Source organism: Convolutriloba macropyga, chromosome 4, assembly GCF_964194025.1.
Source record: "Convolutriloba macropyga chromosome 4, txConMacr16.3, whole genome shotgun sequence".
NCBI lineage: Eukaryota > Metazoa > Xenacoelomorpha > Acoela > Convolutidae > Convolutriloba > Convolutriloba macropyga.
The window spans coordinates 23,989,481-24,014,945 of NC_134471.1; the positions used below are offsets into that span (position 1 = coordinate 23,989,481).

The 25,465-nt window shown below is 35.8% G+C and overlaps 2 protein-coding genes across 2 annotated transcripts in view; both read left to right on the forward strand.

The window, feature by feature from the left end:
- Positions 1 to 25,465, forward strand: part of LOC142337527 (ras-related protein Rab-6A-like) — a 165,600-nt gene that overhangs the window by 16,471 nt on the left and 123,664 nt on the right. The window lies entirely within an intron of this gene.
- LOC142338029 (uncharacterized) lies at positions 4,280 to 6,538 on the forward strand. Its single transcript, XM_075387662.1, has one exon. It carries the CDS (start codon positions 4,280 to 4,282, stop codon positions 6,536 to 6,538), a length of 2,259 nt encoding a protein of 752 aa, XP_075243777.1.

Sequence of the window (25,465 nt, forward strand, 5' to 3'; positions counted from 1 at the left end):
ATTGCTTTATATACAAAACACATGTACTTGTTATCTCTGTTTGCAACCACCAGAACCTACTTGCAAACAGAGATAACAAGTACATGTGTTTTGTATATAAAGCAATAAATTTATCTACACAACCCCACACTTCCCTGTTGGAGAGAGTTAAGCATTAATAGTGTAGGGACCCATGTATTTTACAAGTTGATTTAGAACAGATGTGACCCTAGATAGTATAGTATAGAGACCATACAAAATTTACATAAAACCAAAACAAAACAGATGTGACCCCAAATTCCTCTGTAAAGGAACCACCGTGCGGCTAACCACATGCTATAAACAAAGAGCTGTTTTATGCAACTAGGCGTGACTAAAAGGCATGCTCCAATCTTTTGTTTGGTCTTAGATAAGGCGAACCTTGCGAAACACATGTTGGGAAAGAGTTTTGTACTTGTGTTCATTTTTAGATAATAGTTTAATTAAGACCATACCTCTATAAACCACCAGAACCTACTTGTGTTTTGTATATAAAGCAATAAATTTATCAGCACAACCCACACTTCTGTGTGGGAGATAGTTAACCATTAATAGTGTAGGGACCCATTTATTTTACATACAAGTTGATTTAGAACAGATGTGACGCTAGATAATATAAAGCAGAGACCACACACAATTTACATACAACCAATACAAAACCGATGTGACCCCAAATTCCTCTGTAAAGGAACCACAGTGTGGCTAACCACATGTTATATACAATATATTATGCAACTAGGTGTGATTATGCTCCAATCTTTTGTTTGGTCTTAGATAAGGCAAACCTTGCGAAACACATGTTGGGAAAGAATTTTGTACTTGTGTTCATTTCTTTCTTTTGCTCTTACTTAACAGTTAACTATTGAATTGAACTTGAACTTCAAAACAATGTCCGTGAAAATTCTTTCGGAGTCTGCTATCTCTTTTGAGAAAACTCTTGTTTACCAAACCGTGTTTGAAAATTTTGTCGTTCTGATACAACAGAAAAGAAAAACGATTTGTGGTACACTTACCAGCATTGTTTGATACCGAAGCTATTTATTAACGCTATTGCTGCTCTACCGGAAAAAACGGAGCCGGCTGAATCCAGTATCATTACTTCTGGAGGATACTCACCACCAAAAACTATACCACAAATGCATTCGACTGAAGAAACTTTGCCGGACGAAGTGAGACGTATCTTGTACAGATACGACTGCGATTGTGTGCCCTTATTCGAGAATCAACTCGGTACATATCAAGCCTACAAAAAATTGGGTGATATGTGGGGTGTCAAATTATCAGCATCCTCACCGGACAGTCAGCCACCGAGTGTTTCAGTCAGTGTTCCAACAACTCCTCCTGTGGATCCAAGCCCAACTTTTACTCCAACCCCAAGCCTCTCACTCTGAGGATTTCCAGAGGAAGAACAAGATCTCTGACAATTTTGCAAATACAAGTCAGTTTGACGTCAATTTTTTATCTGGTTCAAACTTTCAGACACAACAACCCCAAACAAATTCCGCCGATGTAAAGACACCCAATTGCTCGGAAACTCCAGTAGTATGCGCAGCACAAAAAAAACGAAGAGAGGAAGACTCTCTAATGGACTTTTTTGACCTCTAACAACTTATTTAATATTGAGTTATATTTCCTTTGCACTTTGGTGTGTTGTGCTACTATCCTTTGTGAATAGCTTGCTAATTGACACTCTTCTTTTAATGTTTTTACATAGAAAACAGACTTCAGAATCAGAATTTTACAAAAATGGACATGTTCAAACATGTTCACAAAAACAGTACTGTTTAGTGAGACAAAGTTGAGAGAAAATTTTGAAAATGGACATGTTCAAACATGTTCAGAAGGTAATATATAACAGGAAGCAACCAAGCTTCTGATTGGTTGAGAGAAAATTTGTTGAGAAAGCTATTAAAATGTAAAATTAAGTTTGAACAAAAGCTTCAAAAAAATGCATAAACTCCTTATCAAACGAAAACCCCATTTAGGAAATCGTTCTTGGTATGCTGGTATAATACCAGCGCTCCTCTTGGATATACCTTGGGGTGTTAGTTAAACTAGCAAAACATCATTTTTTCAGCAAAAAAGATGAAAAAAAGAAAGGGTTTTTTTTTAAAAAAAATGAGATTTTTTCGGTTTTTTGCCGATTAAATTTTTTTCGACGGAACGAAAACTCAAAACCTGAACGTCATTACCAAGCGATTAATGTGGTCTATCGATATGATTAAGAAAATAAGCACATTTTTCTAAAAAAAAAGCTGAAAAAAACGAAAAAAAAAAATTTTTTTTGTTTTTCATGGTGACCTTTGACCCCAAAAAAATCGGCTCCAACAGATATTTGGGATGAAACTGACTATTTGGTTGATACTATCAGACACTGCACTACAAAAAAGCTCATAAGGCTCGTCAATTTAAACTCAATCCTTCATGAGATAATTAACCATTAATTAACATAATTAGCACCTAATTAGTCTAATTAGTAATTAAAAAAAAGATCCCCATTTTTTTAAACAGATTTTTAATCACTGATACATGCTTGTCACTTTTGGTCATAGGGGTCAGGGCCGAAAAACGGCTCCTTCACCGATTTTCAAAACATCTGGACATTAACGTCTCATTAACATCTGGCATTAATTAGCAATTGAAGTACCCGAAATAATAATGATACACCAGGTTTTTTTAGAAAACCAATTTTTTGGGGGCTGGAGACAAAATCATCTCATAACAGCTGTCATCGAAAAATGCTTGCAACAGGGGGCTTGTCATTGGCTGTCATGTGATGACATTGATTGATCATGATTGACAGAAAATCTAAATTTTTTCCTGATAAAGATGAGGGATTTTTTCTTGTCGGTTCCTACGTTTTAGTGCTCGGGGAGCATTTTTTGTTGTGACGCCCAACATCGTCAGACGCACCCATCGGTATCTACAGTGAAAAAACTACAAAACTCGTTCTTTTTTGCAACATTAAGCGAAAAAAATGAACATTTCATTTGCTTTTAGTGGACTTATTAGCTGTTCCAACACCGTGACAGTAATAAAACTATGCATCATAACCGTCCCAAGCATCTCTCGTACTTAAAATTTAACAAAGTGTTGAAAAAAGCGATAATTTTGGAATGTTTTTCAAATATTCTAATGAAATTAGATCGAATTTTTCTTTTTAGGTAGGCTACTGAAGTGTAATATTACATCTAAAAGGTTAAAACACAAATGTTTCCTCTTCATTAGAGCTTATTAGCTATCAAAATGAAGAAAAAAGATGAACATTTTTGATTGAAATGTCATTAAAAATTCATAAAAGTTTATTTTATCTAAACCTGAAATTTAATTAAAAGTTGCCATTGATATGTTTTGTCGCATCACATATAGCTAAAAACTAAAAAGAACTATTCATGGTTTTAGACGTCTTTTTGTATATTGCACTAAATATTCGAAAATCTCAAACAAGTTTTATCATGTCAGTGTTGTTCAGTGGGAAACGTAAAGCGTTACTTTTAGTTCACCCCAACTTGATATGTTCGTAGTAGTTGACTAAAGCTGGGACAAAACGCGCGCTCATATTATCCAATCAAATTCAAAGATTTTGAAAGTTTAAATTGCGCGCCTATTATAAGAGACTCGTGTGGAATAGAAAGAAATTCGCCATTTGAAGTTGAATTACATGTTTACGAAAGTTGTCATTATCTCTGCTAACTTTTGAATCTTGAATTTCCCAACTAAGGTTTTCAATTGCAAATATTGTTCGGCAAAATTTGCTAACAGGGGAAATCAATCTCGACATGAGCATCGCTACCACCCCGACGAAATAGGTTTACCAGTCTTTACCTGTTGTATTTGTACATTCACTTGTAGAAAACTTTCTGAACTGGAACAACACATGAGGACTTGTCATCAAAAATTTACAAACTGTTGTCGGTCCTGCTATATGGGTTTTAACGACACCAGACTATTTGCTTAGCATATGAGTTCTTTGCATTCTTTACCTGTCTTTGGCGATCAATTTCAACCAACTCAAGCGCCGGCTGAAACTGCCTTTAATGGTACCCTTCAGAGCTACCATCTGCCGCCATCAACAACCCAAGCCAACACAGACCTTACTCAGTTTATGCTCCTGCATAAACCACAACTCGATTCGCTTATAGAACAAAAACTCTCACAAGAATCGCAAAAAGTTCAATTTTGTGCCCATCTTCAACTCCGAAAACCAAGTCAAAACGAAGATCAAGAAGATGAACTTATTGAAATTTATGCAAATTCGCTCATGACACCCGTTTACAGTCAGGGACTTAGCAGTGAGACCTTTTGGACTATGGTCGAGAAGACGATGATAGTGCTAACCACATTTGCTTCTAATGGTAGTGGTTGGGTGCTTGAGAAATTTATCAAAGCAATTGTAAACTTTGCCCGCTACCGACCTGTAACTGGCTCGTCTTACATTGCATTACCATCAAAATTACAAAAATGCCGCAGTTTACTTAATATTCGTAATCATGAGGACGCAAATTGCTTCCTTTACTGCTATATTGCTGCATATCATATGCACAACACTATTAGCTTAGATCGACCAGGAAGGAACTACAACACAGACAAAACATCACCCGAAACTTACAAGCAAGCCAACCTCCATCAACCAACTGGACACTTCGATATGCCCATGGGGCTAGAAGACATCAATCAGTTCGAAAATCTCAATGAAAATCGAATCAACGTTTTTGGTTATGATGGTAGAGACTTATTTCCACTCAGAGTGTCAAAGTTTTTCTCAAACTTCACAATGGATCTCTTGCTTTTATACGAAGCTGACTGTTACCATTATGTATTGATAACCAACTTGGTCAAGGTAGTCTGTCAACTCCGAAATACCAAATTCCGCTTTGCGTTTCATATTAGCCGGAATTGTTTCTGGTTGTGTGAAGAAGGCCTTGCAAAGCTTACCGAACGTATGGAGACCTGCTGTGAAAATGCGCCGGCTGTTGTTCGATTACCAGCTCCGGGAAAAAATTTATATAAAATCAAAAACTTGGCCGCTACATGGTTTGTTCCATTAGTCATTTACTTTGACTTCGAATCCTTCTTGTTTCCAGTAGCAGGATGCACGCCCCAAGGGAACAACGCATACACCAGAGTTATTGAAAAACACGAGCCCTGTGGTTTTTCACTTGCGGTAATTGATCACAACTCAACAAAACCCATCTTCTTCCACGTTGACAGCTCTGAAGATTGCATTACTAAATTTGTAAACATGTTACACACACTAGCCAAGGATATATACAAGCGCAAACGAGCTTTTCCTTTCTTCAGAGGTGACCGTAGCCAGTATCCGAAAAGTGCAGCTAGGGAATGTTGGATATGTAACGAACCCTTTGACGATAATGATGAGCAGTCATCAATATATCTGGATCACTGCCACTACAGCGGACAATTTCTCGGCTGGGCTCATGAAAAATGCAACCGAGCACGAAGAAACGTCAACTTTACCCCTGTGGTGGGTCATAATATACAAAATTATGATCTTCACCACATTTGTTTAGCCCTGCAATCTTGTGAGCCAACGACCACTGTAAGTGTAATTCCATCTACTGATGAAAAGTACATTTCCATGAACTTTGGAGTGCCCGTTGAGACCATAACCCTAGATGATGGAAAAGTGATCAAAAATTATGAAAATCTGAGGTTTATTGATTCATTCAAAATGATGATTTCGTCTCTCAAAAATTTGGTTGACATTTTACCAAGAGATCGTTTTGGAATACTTGCTTCTGTCTTTCCTAGCCTATCCTCAACAGAATTGAAGCTCCTCCAGCAAAAAGGATATTACCCCTATTCATATGTTAGCGGTCGAGAAAAGTTCAGCGAAAAATCCCTACCGCCACTTAATGAATGGCGTAACACTTTAGAAGGAAACGCAGTAACAATAACTCAAGAAAACTTGAACCATGCCAAGACGATGTGGAACACTCTGAATTGTCAAACTCTACAAGACTACCACGATACATACCTGAAAACCGATTGCGCTCTTCTCGCAGGCCTTTGTGAGTTCAACAGAGAGCTCAGTTTCTCCACCTACAAACTCGACTGCATGCACTTTTACACACTGCCAAATATGGCTAAGGAAGCATCATTGAGAATATGCAAGGCAGAAGTCGAATTGCTTACAGAACGCGAGCACCTCGATATGATAGAAGGCGCAGTACGTGGGGGAGTATGTTCAGTCTACGAGATGAGAAAGTTTACAGCAAATAATAAATTTTTGCCAGATTATGACTCTTCACAACCCTCGACATTTGGCTTCTGCGTGGACGCCAATAACCTATACGGCGGCATCATGCAAAATGAAAAACTCCCTCAGTCAGATTTTACGCTGAACTCTGATATTACACTGGCTGAGATACTAAACTGTCCTGATGATAACCCTGTCGGTTACTTCGTGGAAGTCGACTTGCATTATCCAGCAAGTCTACACGATTACCATCAGGACTTCCCCCTCGCACCATCAAAAAGTATTGTTGAGGATGACTAGCTTAGCGACTACCAAGTAAATTTGCGAGAGATTCATAACTTACCCCCCTCAAAAGTTCCGAAACTGTTGCAGACATTCTTCGACAAAGAACATTATGTGCTGCATTACAAGCTGTTGAAACTGTATGTTAACTTGGGATTAGTGGTTAGGAAAATTAGTAGCGATTATATGAATCATATGAAAGTAGTAGCAATTATGAAGAAGAACCAGCATTTAAAGTTGCGCGCAGACTATAAACTTGTACCTAACTGCCCAAACTGCGCCTTTTGAATTCCTAATCATGTAAATTTTGTGTTTATGAGTGCTAAAATATGTTTCAATATTTTGTTCACTTGAAGCTCTTATCGGAACAAAATTTAGAACAACGTTGGCTGTTTGACCGAAAACAAGTTTGCCGCCTTGGAAATAGTCTTACATAATCACATCTGGTAAAGAATGAAAGTTAATCCCTTTCCGTCTAGGATAACCCCCTATTATCCCATGTTTAAGTATCGTAGGATAACCCCCCACTCTCTTGAGACAGTATTTACTTACCACTAATAAGTGTGCGTTATGGTTCCCATTCATCAGTAGCTTGCACAAAACACGCAGAATTTTGAAATGACCCAAATTAAAGTATCGTCAACTAACTATTTTTGGTTTCAGATTTTAAAATACTGTTTATTTTTTGTTATAAAGCGGCACTGCTTGTAATTATGTTCAACGGTGCAACATTTCCTTCAAATAATTTCAGTTAAATCTACGTGAAACTTCAACTGTGTCTTAAGTCAAACCAGGATGAGGTCCGCGACCAAGGACAGGTATGGGTCAGATTGACTTGGGTCGCGGACAGGGGGAACGATGCGACCCTCTATCATAGGCTGGACGGAGTTTGGTCATCGCCATCTGTCTGACCCATGCCCTGTTTCGGTCTGTTCGATCTGGCCAATACCCAATTTGGGGCATGCCCAATTTTCAGTTTGTTCAGTCTGACCCATAGCCAAAATCCGGTCTCGACCAGGGTTGGCAAAGTCTGCTCGGTCTGGCCCATACCTGATTTTGTGGTCTGCTCGGTCTGAAACCCCTGTCCGCGACCCAAGTCAGTCTGGCCCCTACCTGCCTGTCTTGGGTCGCGGAGATCATCCTGGTAAGTCAACCCTCTCACCATTTGTAACTTACTATTTTTCATTTCACACCCTTTCTTTGAAAAGGTTCTTAAGTGTTCCACCACACAAACAGCCTATCTCCCATCATTTAGCGATCTTTTTTATAGTATTGAAATTTCTTGATTTGTTCGATCCTTTTGAGTAAATTGCTTTCAGTTTTAGAGGCCATGGAAATGCTGTTTGAGGGTCTCTAGACAATTTAAAAAGATCAATCATCTCCCTTTTTTAAATGAACCGACATAATCCAATAGTCTCTGAACTTTTTCAACTGTTGAATTGCAGCTTATTTCAATTTTATTCTGATTTTCGCCATTCTTCTTATTGCTGCTTCAAACCCGTATGGAACAGACCCAAATTTCAATCAACTTATTCATTTAACATTCTGCTACGTTTCAGATTTTGTTAGTTATTCGTCTCCCAATACTAACGCAATTGTTAAGCTTTATAGCTTCGATAATTTTTTGGTCCGAAATGAACGAAAAGTGAATTTAAGCGTCAGTAAACTGTGTAAATATAAATTTTGGGACTGTTTTTACTTATGTACAAACGTCGCACTAAGGAAATTTTCTAAATGTCGCAGCTGTATCGTCGTAACAAAAAAAAACAAATTTCAATATCTCACGTATTCTCGCTGTCAACAATTTTTGATGTCTTTTTCACCAGTTCAGCGATTTAATCTCACAATAAATAACACTGAAAAAAATATTAAATCATAAACTTTATCAAATAGTACTAAAAATCTGAGAGGATCATATTGCTTCGACTGTGTCTTGAGTCACGTCGGGAAACAAAATGCGTAACTTATTTTTCTCTGTGAACACATTTTTTGTTCAGGTATTTTTCTCAGTCTTGTAAAAACTGGCTGTGTTGATGGTTCTTTTTTTCCTAAATTTTAGTGAGGGTGTGTTTCGAGCTCTCCATCGGATCCTCGACTGAATTGGGACGTCTGGTGTTGATGTGTTGGGTTCATTTTATTGATTCAGTGATCCTTACAGGTGAGAGTTCTATGCAGGATTTGCGATTAGAATCGTACCAATCATTTTCTGAACTTTTTAAGATCGGTTTTCTCAACTGTTGAATACCACGATATACAGTTGAAACAAACTTTAATCTGTAATTTAACTTTGTATTTGAAAATGAAACTTCATCAGTATATTTTAGTATGGTTCCCATTAATTTGGGTTTTTAAATCTTCTGGATGTCCTTTTAAACGCTTTTCTTTAGAATGTCCATTTTTTTCCTCATGAATTTACTTATGTACTCTTTTAATTTTGAACAAAAACTTTGATTTAAAAACAAAGACAATTCTCTGCGATACTAAGCGATTTTTGAACTATTTCGTTCTTCGGAGAACTTCTCATATCGCAGTACCTAATTTAAAAAACAGGTGGACGAATAAGTGATGTGAACTTTTTAAAAACTCTGTCAGCCAATGAGAGGGGACAGCATCTAAGAGACCTTTCTAATTCATTTTGACTCACGCAGTCAGCGGTGATGATCAAACTAATAAAAGCCTGAAGATCCAGAAATTGATGATAAATGTTGGAAGTGTGGTTGTCTGTCAAAAACGAAGAAAAGAAATAAAGACAAATACATGAGGCATGCGATAACTGTACAACGTTTTAATTTGATCTCCGATTTTCTACTTGACATTAAGTTTTTAAACGGGACCAAGAATTCAAGTTCTGTGGCAGTAAACTCTGTGGGATTCTCAAATCAATTCAAAACAAAGAAAAACAAAACACTTTATATTAGAGGAATATGAACTTCCAGTAAAACCGTTTTTCTCAGCTATTATAGTACTAAGAAATTAACAATTGACAGGAATAGCCATTTTTTTCCGGTGAAAGCCCCTGTTGGAATTTTGTCAAAAAACATGAGAAATGACCGTTTTTGATCGGTGTTTTTAGGGAAAAACGGTCAGAGCCCTTATGTTTTTTTGACCGGCTTGATCGGTTTTTCGGCATAGGAAGTGATAGTTTTTGAGCGTTTTTGAAAACTAAGAAATCAGCGTTTCTGACCGTTATTTTTAGGAGACAGTTTTTGAGTTTTTTTAAAGGAAAGGACCGTCTCTGAGCGTTTTTTAAACTTAAGAAATGAACCTTTTCAACCCTTTTTAGGAGATCGCCGTTTTTGACACAGAGGGTCTGCTTGGTTTGGACTTGAGGTGGTCTTTTGCCTGCTCGGTCGGCCCAGGGTCGAACTTGGGTCTGTTCGGTCTGGCCCAATATCGGCCTTGGGAACTGTTCGGTCTGGCCCAGAGTGACCAAGTTCTTTTCGATCTGGCCCATACCTGAACTTTGCTTGCAGCCACTGGATGTCTTAAAAATGATTTATTTTCTTTCATTGGTGTAATGCAATACATTGTAAATTAAAATTATTATGCGCGGTGTTTGTTGTAACAGCTAACAATGATTTATATGTGAAAGATTGCTTATTCTTAGTTTCGCGCAATGCTTAGTATCCTTAAATAATATTTGACTTGCGCAGAATACTTGATTTTGATCGCAAGACAAGATGCTCGACAAATCTTAAGAGGGGCTCAGACGTGAAAAATCTGTTTTGAATATTTTCAGTTGGGCCTTTTTGGCGCTAGAAAAGCAATCAAAGACAGAACATTAAGTTGAAATTGAACATCAATGGAATAAAAAACAAATTTGTTTTTAATACAAAAACTACAAATATGTAATTCGCGTATGTTTGTCTGCTTGAGAAAAAGTAATTATTTGAATTGATTTTTTTTCAAATTTTAAAGAAGTATTTATGTTGATGCAAATATGTATCATTCTGATAGAAACAACGTTGAATTTAGTCAAAACATATTGTCAGTGTTGTTCGGCATAAAACTACTTTCCTCTCTAACCCACTCTATACACACTTGATTTGTGATTATTGGTTTTTGATAAACACTGCATTTCTTCTTTCTGATATCGAATCAGGTGTTTAGTCTTTTTCTGAGTCAGTGATGTCAATATCAAAACCAATATCTGCAGTCGTGTCCGGTTTCAATTTTTTGGCGAGGGGGCCTGCTTCCCTTTCTTGGATTTTTTCACCTTCCAGAGATATAATTCTAGTTTTCCAAAAGTGAGGAAGTTCCAAAATTAAAATTTATTGTAATCATTTGGTTAGTGTAAGTAGAACAAGTGGTCACTCTTGACGATGGAAAACATTTAGTACTTTTTTCAAACAAATGAAAAAATTGTTCCTATCTGCGTCGGCTGTTCTGAGCATTAGCAGCATAGTTTTCCAGAGCAAACAGACTGTTTGACAATTTAAATGATTTCTTTTTCCTTTGGTTGAAAATAAGAAAAAGGTGTTTAAAATGACAAAATGCGAAAAACTTACTCGAAGGTTTTTTGTAGATCTGAGCAGGTTTCATTTTTATTGCTGTTTCGATTTTAAATTCAAGAGCCCAATTTCACATCCAAATTAACTCTAAGCGGCTTCCTTTTCAGACCCGCATTCATACAAAAACGGTAGGTTCAATATGTTGGAACTTGATATAGGCCAGCATATAACCAGCTTATTTTACGGGCAAATTTTTCAAAATTGAGGTTTCATTGTATTTCTCCATCAAACGAAGTGCATGTTTTCATTGGGCAGAGCTGAACTTTGACTTCAGTTTGCCCAGTACCTTCCTTACTGGGTCCTGGAACGGCTTGATCAGTACAATCAAAATTACAGAATTGACTGAGCTGAACAAGTAAGATATCTGCAACACCACAAACTCTGCGACAAAGTTCTTCTTGAAGTCACTGGGAGAATTTAGCCCCACTCGGACATCATAGGACGTGATTTGTTTTCCCACAAAAGCATAATAAACACTGAAGACAGTCTTAGGGAGCCATAGAATCATCCAAGAAAGTGAAAGAAGCATGAAAGCTCTAGTCAAAGTTGCATCTCTAGAACTATTTGAAGCTGATAATCGTCTCCGCAAAGAACAACCAATCAGAGCGTATAGAACTAAGTTCACCGTCATTGTCGGCAGAGAAAATCCACACATCAGAACCGCGTCATAGATCACTTTGTCGGTATAAAAAGTGCAAAAATGGCAATAATCAGCAATAAAATTATCCGTTTCGTAGTTTTCAGTCAAAACCAGCTGGAAAACAGCTTCTCTCATCTAACTGAGTGATTCCAAAGACCCACATGCCGAAAATTTACTTCTACAAATAGGTAATCAAGCGCTTTCTGATAGTTTGAAACTGGCAATTATTTTCCGGAAAATTCTCTTTTTCCTTAATTGTGCTACATAATTAAAGTTATGGTCAAAACAGTAAAAATTTCACGACAGAGTTTTATAATAATGTACACTATGACACCAAAAAGCTACGTACACATTTTTATAAAGCGCCACAAATAATACAACATTTTGATTTCACATCAATTCACTAGTAACATGTAATTACACTTTTAGTTGTTTTAATATCTACTGGAGAGTTTGTACAGTTTTCCCACAGGTTTCTAACAACATCTGAGTCAATATTCCGCCATATTTTCCTCCAAATTGCCTCCAATGAACAGTCTGTTTTCGTAATTGTTGCTTCGCAAATGCCCATAAATTGTAAATTCAATTCAGATCGGGACTATTTGCAAACCATTCCAGTACTTTTTGCTCCTTTTCTTTATGGAGGATAATTTTTTATTTATGCACAGGGGCATCATCTTGATGAAAAATAGGGTCTTGATAATGCAAATTTTTGCCGTAATCTTTGAAAAAGTTCCAAGTAAACTAGAAGCTTTAGCTCGTTTGAACATCTATGAAAAAGTGTGCGCCCTTCTGATAGTATTATAAACAAAATAATAAATGATCGCTTGACCAAACTCAAAATGATTGTGGCTTTCATAAAGAAGTCATGTTCCATTTCTCCTACGGTTTTGCTCAAATCCTAGACTGGAGACGCCTTGAGCGTGTTACGTTTTTGGTATCATTTGTATGACTCATGTGTACTAAACATTAAATTTTAGTTCGGTTGCTCTTGTTTTTCGCCCATGAAAGTTGATTATATCAAATTGCAACAGCTTGACAAACAGAAAAAAAATAGCTCAACCATCTCGCTCAACCGACTTTTTCTCATGACTTAATAGCTCAACCGACTTTTTCACGCCTCAGCGAAAATCAAACTTTTTGAGCAAAAGTAGCGCTTAAAATGCACAAAATTTTGCTCTGGCTAGCTTTTTGGTACCATTAGACTAGGCATCTTTGAAGTCTATTGATGACCTGTTGGAACTGAATGATGTGTTTGTGCTGAGTGGATAACATGTCTTTAGCTTCTGACGACCAATTTAATGTAATTTAAATTAATTTAATTTCAATAAGTGACAGTCGTTTTTTTTATGTCATTCAAAATGTCAATAGGATCAGAATGAGCGCTTTTTTTGGTTTTGCCTTGCAATCTGTAGAAGTATGGCAAAAATTTTTGGGCAAATATTTTTCTTGCCATTTTCAAATTTTCTTTTCATCAGCACGACTTTTTCAGAATTTTTTTTCAAAATTGCCAATCGTGCTTTCAAATTGTTGTATTAATTTGAAATAAAACAAACAGGCTCGGCAATGTGCACATAATTTGACAAGCTTCTCTATCTGAAAAATTTCTGGACGTGGTTTATGATTTTTTTTCTAAAGGGTGTTCTCTTGAGAAAAAACTTGGGTATAGTTTTTAGAATTTTTGCAAGATTCGAAACTATAGGCAAAGTAGAGAACTTATTGACTTTATTAAATGTTCACCAAATCTGCAATACAGTCGCGCTTCCAAAAATTACTTTAAACGCTTGTCCTCCCATTAATCCCATTTTCTAAGGTTCCTGAGGTAAAAATTGGTATCGTTTCTGAAAAAAAGGAATGAAAAGAGCTTGAACTATACCAAAAATTAAGAAAAACAATTATATGCTCAGCAGTCAGTTCTTTTTTAATATTACTATTCGTTATTGTAAAATTGCACTATCTAAACGTTCTAATCCTTAAATGTAAAGTTTGAACCATTTTAGAGGTTTAGTTTCTATAGAAATTCATTAAACTCATATCACGAACTCAATAGAAACCGACATTAATAAACTGTCTGTGAAACAAACCTAACACGGTAATGATATAAAATAGTTTGATTTACTTTCTCTCATGGTTGCGTCTGCACAAAAATTTCTGAATGGGAAAATCTTTCGTACCAATGAAGTTTTCTGGAAACAGGCCACAGCTAGCTTAGAATAGAAGATTTAAAAAATATATTTTAGTAACCCCCAATTTTATTCATGTTCTGTATAAAATTCAAAAAGATCATGAAGCGGAGATGGTAATGAGATTTACCGATAAATTTCCATTGATGCTAATATAATTATATTCAACATATGTTCCTATGCAAATATGTCTCCAAAAAACCTATTGTCTTATTAGTGGGCATAATACACAGTAGAATTGGCAGAAAACGTCAGAAATTACACTGTTTTGGTTTTCTTGTAAGTGTGCAGGGTGACACTCAAAAAGTAATTATATACTACTGTTCACTTTTTCGACTCACTCAGTAAAGGTTGCTTTTTTTCGACTCACTCAGTAATTTTAAACCTTACCATTACAAGAATCTTTATTAAGAGAAGCCATTTGCATTTTCGAATGACACCCATGTAAATTCTCCGATTCGGACAAGAGGTATAATCAGACTGCAAACTGTCACTGCTGCGTAATATTTCAACTTGTTTTGTCGCAACTGCCATTTTTGTGACAAAGCTGGGTGAACTATCATGACATAACGTTCAATTGACATAGCCAAGATTATCACCGGAGGTGAATAGAGAAACCCGTCAAAGACCAGAGAAACAACGTTGTTCAGGTAGTATTGAGCTGTGAATAGAGACAAGAGAAAGCTGCCGCGAGTGACATCGCTGCCTTGTTCCTGGTACTTGATACAAGTGTTATTTAGAAATCCAGGAACTGCTCTGAAAAATTGTTTCACAATAAATGACGAGTGTCTGGAAAACCGGCTGTTCCATTAACTATTATTTGGTTTTAAAAAATATGAAATGTCTTCTCATCTTGAACATCTTGTCATTTGGAAAGAAATCAAAGATAGCCCAATTCAAAATCAACAAAGCAAAAGTCCCTCGCGTGTTTCATTGCGGATTAAGAAGAAAAATTGCAGATTTGCATTTATCCGTATCATGGATCTCAAGAAAATGAAGTTTGAATCGGTTCTTAAGTAGTTCATAAAGAAACTCAAAAAAGGGACTATGAAACTTATTTAGTTTAATTGAAAAAAAATGGCAAAACTGTTCGTCAACAATAGTCACAACATTTTTCGTCACTCTTGTGTTCAGTTAACGCGTTGTTTTGTCATCGCAAAACACAATGATACAAAGCAAGAAAACATGACGGGGTATTGTTGACTGCTGCTCAGGATGGCACCCAAAAGCCAAAAAGGAACGATTTTCAGCGAGATGCTGCCCTTTCAAATGTTACAGCTCTCCTCAGTTAATATCAAATACCTAGCGGATTATTTTTCCGACCCACTTTAGTGGTTGGAAGAACTATATACTAAAATGTGGTTTTTTGTTCAGTCAATTTTGACCAAACAATATAATCATCGTAGATAGTTGTGAGTGGTATCGTTAGAAAGCCCGTCCAGCGTTGAAAATGGAATTACAAAAGTTTTTTTCTGATTTTCGCTTTTTATAGGGAGTTATCAAATTTTAAAGTGTTGTGAATAGGAGACAATATTCCGTTGTCTTTATTCGCATTTTCCGTATTTTTGATCAAGTTTTCGTCAATTTTGCTAAAATAAGTTGAAATTGCTAATGGTATTGGGATTGAATTCAACTTTAATGATAGAGGAGGGCTTTTGAATAGTTCGATCCGAGATTTTTGCCTCGAATTTATGCTAAATTGTTCAAAATTCAGACCTTTTTTGTCAAAAAAGTGGAAAAAATGTTTTTTTCTTCAGCCCACGCTCTTTAAATTAGTCGAAAGTAGACACTTTCAAACTGCGGGAATATCCTTTGTAGGCTCTAAAAGAAAGCTAGTTGTACTCCCACTGGCTTACACAGTTGTCTGGGAGTAAAATTTTGCCAGTTTTTCGCAAATTTAAACTCGAAAATTATACTAAATGCATTTTTTATTTTTGATATACTAGAAATTTTTGTTTGAAAACTGATCCATTACGCAAACATTTGAACAATGTAAAGTTTTCTTAGACGCGCAGCACTATCAGGGCTGATCTTGATCTCAGCTTGAATTACTGACAAGAATTTCAAATCAGGGCTCAAATATTTAGATATAAGATTTTTACAAAAGATCAGGCCCAACAAACAAATTTTATGGTTTCAGAACTAAACTCATGGTTTTTGTGGCTCAGACAAATTGTTTCCGTAATGTTTTATGGACTTCTTTTGTTTTGCTTTTCTTTTTACTCCTCTTCGTAGTCCAATGACCTAATCTCCCCAATCAAAGGACCATTTGGCTTTCGTAGGAGGTATAGGTGAACCTAGACAATGCTTTCAGTTGTTATCTAATGTCTCCTATGACTTTGAATATATTTCAATTTAGAAAATGTCGGGAAATTTTTGAGTTTTGCCACTATTATATTTTATTTCTGTCAACTTCTGGCTTAGTCTCGGTAAAAAAGGCGGTAGCCCATATATTGTGAATAATAATTTAATATCTGTCACGGTTCTGTATTTAACTAATGATTTCTTTGTTTTGATACTACGAGTTTTCATTTTTTGCTTTTGATTATAATTGCACAATTAAAGGTTTTTTTGTTTTCTTGTCGAATTACCACCTTTTGACAAGTCCAATTGAAAGAAAGCATAGTTGTGAAAGTGCACAGCGTTGAAAAAATGCGTATTTGAATTTGTTAAATGTTTTTGTTGATTAGTTTATGCTTTTGAGCTTTGCCACTATTATATTTTATTTCTGTCAATTTCTGGCTTAGTCTTGGTAAAAAAAAAGGCGGTAGCCCATATCTTGTGAGTTCTAATTTATCATCTGTCACGTTTCTGTATTTAACTAATGATTTCATTGTTTTGATAGTACGAGTTTTCATTTTTTTGCTTTTGATTATAATTGCACAATTAAAGATTCTTTTTGTTTTCTTGTCGAATTACCACCTTTTGACAAGTCCAATTGAAAGAAGGCATAGTTGTGAAAGTGCAGAGCGTTGAAAAAAAGCATATTTGAATTTGTTAAATGTTTTTGTTGATTAGTTTATGCTTTTGGGTTGAGACAGAAAACTCTAGCAAAATTTAGTGGATATTTCCTTTTTGCCTAACTTTGTCTTTTTTTGGTTATTGTGCAACATTTTTCTGAAAATGATATGTTTCATTTGCTTCCCCAGGACGTATAACTGAACATATTTAAAGATTTCAGTTTATGGCTGTTTGTTTCAATGGATATCAATTTACGTTTTATGCAAAAAAATACTTTTTTCAACTGTCTTTTTCTGATCTCACTTTCGTCAGCAAATGATTCAATCTCACTAATAAAAAATTTTTAATACTTTTTTTTGATTCAAACATTTTTTCTGTTAGCTATACGTTTTGACCGTTTTGACAGTTAATATCTAATGCGAAGTATTACTTTGAAATAAATTGTTTTTAAAAATAGAAACACGTTTTTGAATTTTGCACCTGTTACCCAGTCGACTGAGGACAGGTCCCATATCTTTTCTAATGAAGTATAGGCTTATTTGTTTTGTTTATGTTTTGTCTGATGCGAGTTTGATTTTGTCATGATTTATTAAAAAAACAGACATCGAGTTTTGGTGGTAATTAATTTTTGTTATTTGATTTCATTTGCTGTCTTTTCTAGTAGTCCTATTAACAAAAAGTTTCATCGGCGCTCTAACGTGGCGTTATTTTTTCCATAAGTGGTTTATTGAAGGATATGACGATATGAAGGTTTTTAAAAGTTGTCTATCTCTTCATAATTCGGTAGCCAACTAGGTCAAGAATGTGGATGAGCGGGTCGGAACATGATGTGCGTACGCACATTACCGAGCCTCCATGTGTCTTTTTAATGCGGATTGCGATCAGAATTAGCGGAATTTTTTTACCGGTATCATTTTTCATTGAAGAGTTTATTTTCTGAATCGGGCCATCAGTATTTAACAAATATTTCGTACGAAAATTGATTACCTTTTTTGCGGAATTTATCTAAGCTACTCGAACAAATGAATGACGAATGACAACTTTGCCACGGTAGACGCTCATTTTTTAACGGCTAGAATTATAGACGGAAGGTGATAAAATGTGACAACAAAGCTAGTCCATAAAAGCTCCCCAATCTCCACGAAACCGGAAAGTTGTACCCTTTGATACGCATGGTGTTGGGTAAAACCATAACCAAACTAAGAATCAAAATTTTAATGAAACGTCTGTCGTGTCGAGAAAAATCCAGAAAAGAAAGACAAAAAATTGCTTATATGCACCCTGACTATGAACATGAGTGATGCTTAAGAAGGGTTAAATTATATTAAAAGGAACCACCAAAAAAGTTTATGGAAAACCGACTCTGATAAATATATGACATAGTTATGCAATTTACCTTTTTCTAGGAAGGAAGTATAGCGATACAATGCATGAAAACAGGACAGATTGACTTTAGATTAGAGAGGCGATATCCTGCAAAATCTGATTTCTTAAAATTTGGTGCTGAAAAAATCTAATGGAAATACTCACACGCCACTTTTCTTGCTTTTTGCAAACTCGCAAACGTCCTCAATTCGTTCTGCGAACTGCAGCCATTTCAGAATGAATCCCATAAAACCAACGAAAACACAGTCATATAAGCTTTGTAGTTGCACAAGATAAAAATCCAGCGATCGTAATTTCTTGGTACAAACTGCTACTGTAATGCAATAGAAGTTGAGCATGAAGCAGATGAAGAAATTTAATATCTGAAATGAAACGAAACACATTTTAACAAAAATAGCGCAAATAATTTCTGAAAATAAAAACTAGCCTAGTTGAACTTACACGGTTAAATTGTACAATTTTTTAATTAAAAAAATTCTGCAAGGGTCCTCATAATATTGTCTTGCAAGTGTACATATTCCAATGTCTTGCAAGATTCACGAGATAGACGTGTTCTCTGGCAATTGTGCTGCAAGATAGTTTTGTTGGCAGCTCAGGAATTGAAACAGAGTTTTCACCTCAATCAAACTCATCAATCAATTTGTGACTCCAAAACAGATGCTAAATTTATATTGGCTGTATTCTGTTCTAGCATTTATTAAAAACTCTATAAGATTTCTATAAGATTTCATTTGACCAACTTAAGTAGTTAACAGAAGCAACATAATACTTAACAGAAAATAGAGAATGTCTTTGCTTTTCTTTTAGGAGGCATTAGCGTTTTTACCCTTGAACTTGCACTTGAAGTTTATAGTATGTATAAATAATACATTGCCGAACGTTATCTTACACGCCTATCAGATAGAATTCTGGCAATTTTCTCAAAACTATTGGAAGCTCTTGCAAGATAACGCGTTGTCCTTCACAAATGGTGCAAGAATCAAATGTCTATCTCGTAAAACCTATGGAGAAAATGTAAGACCTACAAAGATATAAAGCTTTCAAACAAAACAAAAATTTTACCCGACAGGCGTTTTTCGCGAGAATCTTGCAAGATCTGACAACATAGCCTGTAAGTTGCACTAGAGCAGTGAAAAAAAACTTTGTTAATGTATTTGGCTACCCAGTTTTAAAGTTGCATATTGCTAAGATGGAACGGTTGAGAAAAAAATCATTATTTTCACTTATCATTGCGTACATGAAATGAATAAAATGGTACTAAAAATATAAAAATTTTGGCCAAAGTTTTAGTGTTTTGGGTAATAATTTCTAATTAAAATTCTAGTTAATGTAATATTTGACATTATTGAGTCATGGCTGTTTATTTATCAGGATGCATTATTTATGGCGTCAAAGATACACGGAGAAACGAAGACAATAGTCACCCACATGGGGATGTTATGGGTACGTTTAACTATTTGTAGCTAAGTTATCCCTTACAAATTTTTTTGAAAATCCGGTTTTAGTGTTTGTTTGTTATTGGTTGAACAATGAACCGTGTATACTATTTTTCATCCAAGATATTTCGTGTTCAGGATTTTTGCAGGAATGTAATTATGAGATTGTGATTTTATGTGTACAATAAACATTTCTATCAAATTTGATACAGGGTAATATTCTTTTACTTTCTTATTATTAAGTTTTTTTTCAACTTCTATTAAATAAACATTGGAAAAGAGTAGAATACGGAAAGAGTTAGATCCTGAAATTAAATACTCTATTTGTGAACAACGCTGATAGTTCGGATAATCGTGACCATGAACGTGGATAACAACTGCAAATTCGTGTCACTCTTTTCCGTGCTTGCTCTAAAACCACCATCGTGGTCTGATTTAGTTTTGCTTAATGTCACTGTTGTTCATAAATTCTCATGTTGAAACCTATTCGATTATCCTGAATTACACAGGTTGAGGTCCAGACCCAAATTGGTGTATGATCAGACGCAGTCGAGCGCACACCTGTGTGTTCCCAGACCGAAATTACAGGGTCTGGAAGGAAGTTCGAGCGCACTACAGTCTGGACGATGGTCTGGAGATTGTCTGATCAGAGGTCGATTTGGTCTGAAAAGTCTGATCATAGGCGGATCCGAGCACACTTGGTTCTGATCAGAGCCGACTTCGAGCGCAATTGGGTCCGATCATAACCTCTTCGAGCGCACTTTTGTCTGATCAGAGGCGACTTCGACCGCAATTGGGTCTGATCATAACCTCTTCGAGCGTACTTGGGTCTGGTCAGAAATGTTTTCGAACGCAATTGGGTCTGATCAGGGACCATTTCGAGCGCATCATTTTTTTATATTTTTTTAGTTTTTTTTTGTTTTTTTTTACTGAGAGACGTTGGCTCTGCCAAGAGGCAGCCACAAAGCAGCGTCCTGATCAGAGACCCATCATAAATCCGATAGCTCTGATCAGAAAAAAGGAGTACAACTGATAGCAGAGGCCGGTCCCCTTCAGAAGAAACTTTGATCAACTGGAGACCACGATGTTTCATATGGAAAGCTGTCTAAACTCATCCATTGAGTCTGAAATATACAATAAACTGTTTACTAAATAAAATTTGTTCTCAACGGTTGGGTTTCGTTTCCTATAGCAATACTTTTATAATTGATTTATCCTTAGATGGATTAAATACTGCAAACATCAGTTTTTATGAAAAAATATATTATAGCAAAACTAGGAGATTTTTTCATAAGTAAAATTTTTCTCCGATCAGACTATTTCGAGCGCGCTTGAGTCTGATCAGAACTCGTGTAGAGCCCACATCAGTCTGATGATAAATGGCTTCAAGCGCAACTGGGTCTGACCATAAATGTTTCGAGCCCAACTGGGTCTGATCATAACCTCTTCGAGCGCACTTGAGTCTGATCATAGTCTGATTAAGGTCTGGGCAATGGTCTGACTTTGAGTCTGGATCATGGTCTGAAGATTGTCTGATCAGAACACCTTCGGTCTGAAAAGTCTGATCAGAGACCTTTTGTGTCTGGAAAGTCTGATCAGAGATAATTTCGGTCTGGAAAGTCTGATCAGACAAAAATTTGGGTCTGAACCTCAACCTGGGTATATTCTTTGATGAAAAACACTTTGATCAAATATAACATTAGAACTAGTTCTCTTTACTATATGCTGACGATAATATTAATCATTTATAGGCAAAACAATGCCTGAAAAGTCAATTTCAATAAATTTTGCGTTTTGTCGTACAGAGTGACAACGAGTCCCACTTATCACAATTTATATACCTTTGACCAAGATGGAATAAACTTACGCAAAACGTGGAAATAACCTACTAATGTCTTATAAAAGGCTTGCCATTTGTAATAAAGATTCACGAATATACTTAATCTAATACTTAAACCATCTTGAACATTTATTTATCTGAAAATTTAATTTACCAAAAAAGCACTAAGTAATTCGAACGAAAGTCAAAACCTAAATATTGTTGTGAACAATGCTCTGGGTTCTTGCAAAAACCGCTAATTGTTCGCCCAATCCATAATTAGTTTAGAGAAGAACTTTTCTGAAAATTAATCAGCGACTAAATTTTCTTTCATTGCAGTGATAAGGTACTTTAACCGTGGGAAAGAGCGACGTGGATATAAATTATTGTTAGTGTGGAATCTAGTATCTATGGCGCGGAAATAAATTACAAAATTTAATCACAAATTCTTACACCATCCCCAAAATTACTCGTTGCGAGATATGGATATATATATATATATATATATATATATATATATAGATATATATTTTATATATATATATATATATATATATACATATATATTGATATATATATATATATATATATATATATATATATATATATATATATATATATATATATATATATACAATTATAAATAAATTAGCGTTTGCTGCTCGTACATCCACCCATAAAAATTTTAACATAACAAAGTGAAAAGGCAGACTTTTCCCCTTTGTTTTTGTTTTCATTAAACAATCATCTGGAGCTTAACAGCTGCTTGTCCTTTATATTTTTGAAAAAAGCGCGAAAAAAAGCCATAAGTCTCAATATGTGAGTCACCTCAATACAATTTTTTGATGGTACCTCATGTTGATTTAACATTTTTCTCTTCACTCTTTGTGCGTTCATATCGACTACAAAATTTATAGCACTTAGAAACCTCTTTAGGCAAAAGTTTGAGAGGTATATCAAAACCAATTCAATTTTGCTTCGTCATAAGATGCGAATTTTCCTTTGTTTTTTTTAAATATTCTTTTCTATTGAATATATGTAGCAAGTGTGTACAGTATTGGTGTGTAAAGTTTTCTCTTAAAAGCGGCTGTATCATCCTCTTGAAAGAATGGAATTCCATTTATGGACGTTTTCAACCATAAAATCTTTGCATGCAAGTTTTTGAGCACAAAGTGAACAGAACGGGACTCATTTGGTTTAATTGCACTTACCTCTTCCACCGACAGATAAGTGAGCAACATCAGCGTATCTACAACAGGCTGAAAATTTGTAGGTGGACTGAACAAATCTGAAACATAAATAGCAGCGGTTAAAACAATCGGCTACCAAATCGAAGTCCGCAGCAGTAAATTGAAACGCGATTGCAAACCTTTCAAAGTTCAAATGTCGGCTCTTTTTTTCTTCCCCCCCCCCCAAGACTTATATAGCCAATCTGCTTGCGCCCCACAGAAATTCAATTTTTGTTACTTCTTGCAACAGCTGCTACCCCAATCGATTGTTACGAGGAAAACTTTACATCAGGCAGTTCGCTTAAGCGGTTAAAAGTCCGTCCGGATGTTTTTTGCAGTTCGCTTTTATAACTGTATATCCCCTTTATTCTTACAGTTGCATACCAGTTTCAGTTTTGACTATTTGCTAATCTCAGTTGTTTTCAAAATCAGATTGGACTGGTTTTGCTACAGATCACACAATACTGGACCTCTACAATCTAAGACATGTTTAAACTTAAACATAAGTTGTGTTTTACCAAGTTGTGTTCGTCCCACGAGATGAAATTCCACAAGCTGGGGTTATAACAGTTGAACTGCAGCTCAAATAATTTGTTGATAAAGGACACAAAAACAAACAATTTAGTGCTCAAGAATGATATTCAAAACAAGACACGGGAACAATTTATTTTCTACTCAAGACCCTCTATTGATTCAAAACTTTGCTAAGTTATTGGAGGAAAGCTTCTCAGTCCGGCTGCTGTGGACGAGTCTTCTGCTATGCTGCTATTATTATACCCATTTTTCTTCTTAACAGGTGTCTATAACTAAAACTAAGACTTTTACTATAACTAAATAGTGCTATGACAACAGAAAGTGCAAAAAAAGATCAAGTAATTCAAAAGAGTTTTCTGATCTCTGTTTTTATGCTGATATATTTCTCCTTCCTGTTCAAGCTATGCAAGCTTTGCAAGCTCAACTTCGACATCACCGGCCCTGGTTTTTTCGAGAAAACTATTTCCTTTAGGTAGTACTGCAGCGATTTTCAGGACAGGCCACTTGTATACTCGTTTTTTCGATAGAATTTTTGTTGATGGAATTGCTTTGTCATTACCATCAATGCTTTCTTTAACTCAACCGTGTTTGTAATAAACCTCTTTTGTCACTGTCTTGAAGCAAACAGACAAGACCACCCTGGTTCAATTTTCTGTTTGATTCGTAATTCCATTTCTATCTATTGTTCAAAGTCGGCAAATAATTTTTTTCTCAACCTCTCTGACTTAAAAACTCTTCTGAGGATGGAAAATTTGTTACACAACCAATTTTGTTGCAAAACAAAAATTGGTTCGGCGGTTATAACGTCCAAATCGTATTAATTAGAATTAACTGGTGCCAATGGTCAGGAATTCAAAGTTTGCTCAACAAGACACATTGTGTTTGAGAGCAGAACTTGTGTACCTTATCGGTTCCCAACTCTACATACATAGCTTTTCTCCTACAACTTCTGACCGGTCGCACGAACGATTTTCCAAAGTGAGATGCTTCAAACGTATTTAACTTCCATTTTTCCCTTGTTGAACTCTATCTTCTTCAATTCCTTCTTTTTCCATGCTTCGATGTATTTTTTGAACTCTCGGCCATAATTCAGCCACTTTGTTAGTGAAATTTTTTTTTATTGTTTTGCCTTTTTGAGCTAAATACCCTATGCTCTTGTTCACAACCGTTGCTGTACAATTTTGGTACTGTCTCTATTTTCACGGCTTGTATTGTTAGACAATAAAGCATACAACACTATCATCTATCAGACTGCGCCCACTTTTTTGATGTAAAAGTACCTTAAAAATCTAATCAAACGATTGCAAAAACTGCTGAAGCAAGAAAAATCTAAGTAGGTAGCTCGGCCATCACTGAAGCCATTATTTGTGCTCTACTTCTTCGGCATCTGCTACATTTATTTTTGATTGAAAACGGGGCATTTAGTACATTATTAATGTAGATTTTTGCTGAACAGTTTTCCTCAGATGTTCACACCTGTCATGAGAATTGTTCTTCTGCTAGGTACTCAAGTGTACTTCGACACTTTGATGTTGCCAATGTAATCAAATTGGGTTCTCTGCGTTGGGGTTTGATTTACTTTTGCCCATTCTGCCCTTGGCACCAATGAGACCTATTTTCCATGAATGGCGAGAACTTCAAATCAAGCTGCAATTTGTTTTCTCTTGTAGCTGTGAGAGCTCTCAAATCCTCAGCAAGCTGTTCTTGCTGAAATGGTTTGCAAATGTTTGTCTTAGTGTTATCGTTTTCTTGAAGACGAGTATTTTTTGCCAGTTAGGTTTTACTTAACGATCGCTTGTTGTGAACGACCAGATATGAAGCTGCAACTATGTATCTTCATCTCGTGTTCCTTTGCTATCTGATCATTCAATTCCTCTGATATGACAGGGACTCGCAATTCAAAAACTGGTACTGAAAAATTCCTCATCGGTTCAACTCTCCATTTTCCAATCCAATAACAAAATCTAAGTCGGCTGATTATTTCTTTGACTGAAACAGTAGATAGGCAACTTCACTCAGATGCATGTTCTCGGATGCTTCTGCAAACAATTCGATTTTAACCCACAATGAATTGAAGTATCTTTCAGCGATGCTGGTTTCAACTAAAAATTGAATTGTTTCTATCCATCTCGGGAATTCCGATACATCAATGGTTTCCATTTAGTTGCATCAATGTGGTCAATCTTTAGTCCAGATCTTTAGTCAAGAATCGTTTCATATGAACACTGAATGGAGCAAATATTTCA

Coding starts and splice junctions, on each gene's coding strand:
- LOC142338029 (XM_075387662.1), top strand. CDS start 4,280: ATGACACCCGTTTACAGTCAGGGACTTAGCAGTGAGACCTTTTGGACT.